At 30.3% G+C, this 5,167-nt stretch overlaps 1 protein-coding gene across 1 annotated transcript; it reads right to left on the bottom strand.

Moving 5' to 3' along the window:
• Positions 1-1,718: 1,718 nt before the first annotated feature.
• On the bottom strand, positions 1,719-4,866 carry LOC119665016 (ubiquitin-conjugating enzyme E2 variant 2-like; the record flags this gene model as incomplete). The annotated part of the gene is made up of 3 exons (XM_038074350.1): positions 4,713-4,866; positions 4,439-4,657; positions 1,719-1,861 (listed from the first exon to the last, which is right to left on the bottom strand). Coding segments are annotated over exons 2-3 (171 nt in total), but the record flags the coding sequence as incomplete, so codon positions are not given.
• Between the last annotated feature and the right edge of the window lie 301 nt (positions 4,867-5,167).

The following is a 5,167-nucleotide window of genomic DNA, read 5'->3' as shown; positions in this document are numbered from 1 at the left end:
ACTTTTAGTTCGATTTCCTCTATCTTTTCTTCGGTGTAAGATTGTGAGCTATTTGAAGCTTTAAAGATTTTGATTAAAACTCATTTTGTAATATTCGTAACGCATTTTGAGAGGATATCTTTAGATCGGCAGCCAGTATGCTTCTACTAAGGCGAACTGTAGTTACCGATATTGCGAACTTTCTATGACAATCACAGTTTTACAATTCTGTCGGTATCATTATAGTGGGCTATAAAAAATCATTCGGACTGGTGCCGCAGAGACTTTGTTTATATAAGTGTTTTTTATATTGGTAATTATGAAAAAAAATTACAACTTTCGGACATACTCAGCATATTCTTTTATGACTTTAAAAGAATTTGAAGTAGTTCTGTGTTAGATATACTCGTACATCATGGTTATCAAGTTCTTAGTTCATGACAAACGTAAATGTCGAAGAGATTGAAATTTTTTCTATATTTCATTATTATTATTATATTCCTATATGATAATTACCTCTAAAAATACTAAAGTAATGGATTTAGAAACAAAGACGTGAAAAAGTGACACTAGTAAATGATGTAAAACCCATAATCCTCATAAGTTAGGCTGTATATTTAGTGTTAAGCACCTGTTTTTCGGTACGTAACATGGTGGGACAAGAAATTAAGCAGCCTATATGGGGTTCGCTGAACATATTTCATGCGAACTATGTACTCAAAATCATATAGATATAAATTCCATAAATTCTAGTTACTTAAATACCACTAGTGGCAAATACACCTAATTTAGACCAATATGTAGCGTTGCGATATTCTATAACACTAGAGATATACTTATTTCCTTTAAAGTCATTTGATATCTAAATAATTCTAAAATTTATATACATTGATATTCGATATATTCGTTAAAGGAAAAAGGTACACAAGATATTTTTATCAAAGTTGGACAGTGCTATAAATCGCTTTTGACGTTTTCTTTTTTCTTTTAAGTAGCAGCTCTTGCAAATTCCAGAACAGCGGGCAAAAGTTGTAGTCTTGTAATGTGTCTACCAATTAGAGGCACTAATGATTAGTGTTAAATAATTACTTCTGTTATACTCGTATTCCACTATATCTAGACACATTTAGTCGTTTTAGATCTAATCTAGCTTTGACTAAAATTTGAGTGAACAGCTCTTGTTATAGCGCACATATCCATAGTATAGTTTTATAAAATTAATGGAATATTCTTTACGAGAAATGTTTTAAAATTTAGTTTAAATTGACACATAATGCAAGTCTTTAATATAAATGAAAGAAAAGTCTACCATATTGCGAGAACACATCTTCACAAATTCGGATAATATTTATACAATCGGGTATCTCACATATTAAAGTTCCTAGAATCGAGAGCCAGTCATCAAGTTCGACGACCAATTGGCATTCAACACTCACAAATAGGACAACACAATTAGATTTCTTTGGACTATAACAACAGCAACATGTTCAACATGTTTTATATTATCAAGGTGAATTGATAGATTGTGCTAGATCACCCGATGATCAACTCTAAAATAATCTTTTGGGATATTGATTGAAACTCAAACTATTTGTGATTAGAAGAGTTTACAATTATTCGCTGTTATTGATAACGTTTATTTGATGAATAACAATAACTTCAATAACAATATAAACCAAATTGGCAGTTTAATAACGTATATAAATTAGTTCTAAATTATTAATTTGGAATTTACTTACTCTAGGTGGTCCAATAATCATGCCAATCCAATATGTTAAGGTCATATCGTCATCATTTTCAAGGCCCCAAGATATAGTGCCATCGCCAACGCCTTTTTGACCTTGATCTAGTTCTTCCAGTAAACGGAAATTACGTGGAACCACTAAAGAAAATAATTTAATTAGTCTAAATATATGAAAACATATTTTACGATATTTTATTGATAAAGAATCAGAATATGATTGTTTTTAAGGACGTGTGCAAGTTAGGCTAAGTTGCGTTCTAAATGAGGGAAATTCTAAGTTGTGCCGATAATATAGTAATGTGTCGGTACGTGTTGATGAATGACTAAATGTGTGCAGTGTAAAAAATCCCAAAAAATCTCCCTTTTGGTTTAGCATCAACTTAGCCTAACTCGCACTCGACCTAAATTAAATAAATAACACAAAATGTAAACTAATAAATATTCGATTGTAGTGGTTAAGTTGCAAACAAACAAAAATGGTAAATCAATAATTGAAGACCTTTAAAATATTCTATTGTACTAGTGTACGAGCGGCAAATTTAGAAAGGCATTTAAACCATCCATTTCCTTTTGACTGCAGCTCTACCACCTAATGATGTTGCTTATCTGCTTCTATGTCCTAATGCATACATCAATTGAAATCCTATTGAGATTTGGCTCTGTCCCATCTTAACTTAAGATAGCTTTAATTAAAGTCTCACCCTTTAATGTACACTTGTGCCCAAAGAATCCCTGACCCTTTCACGCTTACCGCAGCTAACCATATTCTAACCCATGTATCGTGTTTGTAATTCATTTTATGTTATGTCATATAAATTACCATGGTCTACTAGTACAACTACTATAACCATCCAACTACAGTTTATGAAAAATTGTTTTTTTTTCTAAATTAAAATGATACAACTATTTTGCTCTGCAAATTAGTTATAGTTTCAGAAAAATCCCACTCTTCGCAATACTGTCTCTTCATAGCCAATTGTATGTACAAAATCTTATTGCTCACTTTCATCTTTATAAACCCAAATTTTACGTCATCTATGGAAGTTAAATTAAAATGTACTAGATCCGTTCGCCTATGACTGCTATAAAACCAAGGACAACCAAATACTTTAGTAGTAGAAATAAGGTCCTAACACCATTCATAAAAAAATTAATTTAATTCGTTTTTAGTTAGTTTATAATGCAGCTACTGATATGAGTTATCTAACACATTAGATTAATAGATATTCCGATTGGGTTTCGAGACCGGCTGGGTCTACGTCATATGGCCACTTTTCGAGTTTGACGACCAAATGCCGTGCAACATTTCAAAAAGGTACTGTACCAGAAGGTATAAGTTGAGCTTTAGTTCATTTCATATTATCTGCTCGATAAATATCCGCGGGTCAACACAACACAACAACAGATACTCTGTTTAAATACAGACGAGCTCGAATTTTATTATAAGATGATTTTTATAATTATTGTTTTAAAAACACGTGATGTGGGATTTAATTAAAAACGTCAGAAAATTTTGTGAATTCAGAATACATTCTAAGTTACAATATCTGAGGAAATGTTTTTGGTATTTTATTTATATAGTGAAAGAATTTTGTTTATTATATTAAGAACCTAAACCCAGTAAAATACTTTTAAATTTTATTAGCAAATAGTTAACCGAATAATTTTTTGAAAGTCATAATATAACATAATACTCTATTTGAAATACCTCCGAAGAAGTGCAGATCCTTTTATATTAAACCATCATGCAAAGTACTTTCTATATGTTTCTGAACTAAGTCCAACGTTTTATTATAATTTTCTTAAAGATTAAATCATATCTCATATAGTTGAAAGCACATAGGTCAAACTCGTGTGAATATTAAAGTATATACATATATACAAAGCCACCCAGTATTGATGAGTCGAGTTGAGTGGTGTCTGACAATAAAATAGCTGCAATCACGATGACTAATAACTTTAATTGAGGAATGTATGAAATGGGTGGTGTCAGGTGGTGCAGTATCAAGAAGGACACTGCATAGGAATGGGAGCACAAGTGAAACAATAGTAATAAATATGATTCCTTTATTTTGCCTGCTAATTAAGCAATAAGTTTCCAAACCGGGCGCGGCACAATAGGAATTTGTAGGTTTTCGGCAACTCAGCATGCAATTAAGAAATGTATCTTAAAACGCGTGAGGGGTTCGTAGAAGTCAATCAAAAATAAGTGAACTAGCACTTAGGTCTTATTTTCTTTTGATTTTTTTTTTTTTTTTGTTAACTAAACCTAACCATTGGCAACACAACAAACCGGACAAGTAGCATACAAAAGGGTGAGTAAAAGTCAAAAAAAGAGAGCATAAAGAACTTTTTGTCAAGTCATTTGATGAAGTGAACCGAAATTTTTATACAATTATTTTTCAACATAATGTTAAAATTAGTTTTGAAAACTTTTTATCATTTATAAGTTTAAAGTTATTTTTCACACAGCACCGCCTTTTTTTCGCACATTAATTTTTTTTCTTCTTTTTACATATTCAGACTTCACACTTTCACGTTTTGCACATAGTTCGGCAAAGCAAGTCTTTTTTGGCGATATTTTGTTTAATATTTATATATTTTTATATATGCATTTAACGCAATTTATTAGAAATTTTTTCTGATAATAATACTATGTATGATTTACAATATATTTACACAAATTTATTAATTTTTTTAACAAAAAATTCTTACCAACACCGGTGCTTGATGGATTCGCCATTGTAATTATTGCTATTTTTGTTCCTCTTTACGCTCTTTAATTTCGAAGCTCAACGTATGACTTGACTTATTACAGCATATGTTGTACTCCCTCTAACTCATGCGTTCGCGTTATAACTGCGAATATGAGCTATTTCGTCACACCAAATGTCACTTTTATGTTCTCAATACTGGGAATTGCAGCATAAAATACTTCGATTTTTCTAATAAAATTTATTTAAAATTATTTATATATATTGAGAATTACTTATGAGTGCACTTTAATGAAATTCGACTTTTCCTTTTTGCTCATTCAACAGCGACACTATATGTTAAATTGCTCCTGACATATAGATAATTTAATTAAATTTTAAGCTGCAAAATGTTGTACGATTAAATTTGTCTTTGACGGTTCGATTACTCACAAATTGCGAAAATTCATAATTGGCGTTTAAAATGTCAAAATGTTGGGCGAAATCAATTTGATGATGCCACATATTTTATTATTTACATTAATGGTAAATCAGTAAATTGTAGAAAAAATTTGAAGTTAAACACAATTAGGCTCTGTGCGAGTTCAAGTAAATTGAAGTTAAGTAAATTTTAATTTCCTTGGAAATTTTTGTATTCCACTTACGTAAATATTTATTTATTGCACTTATATATTATATTTGGTTAAATGTTTTCAAATTTATTTATTTATTTATTAAACAATTTATAAAA

Source organism: Teleopsis dalmanni, unplaced genomic scaffold, assembly GCF_002237135.1.
Source record: "Teleopsis dalmanni isolate 2A unplaced genomic scaffold, ASM223713v2 unscaffolded_contig_3241, whole genome shotgun sequence".
In the NCBI taxonomy this organism is placed as follows: Eukaryota; Metazoa; Arthropoda; class Insecta; order Diptera; family Diopsidae; genus Teleopsis; species Teleopsis dalmanni.
The sequence above is the reverse complement of the archived record's forward strand: the minus strand, read 5'-3'. Positions and strand labels throughout refer to the sequence as shown.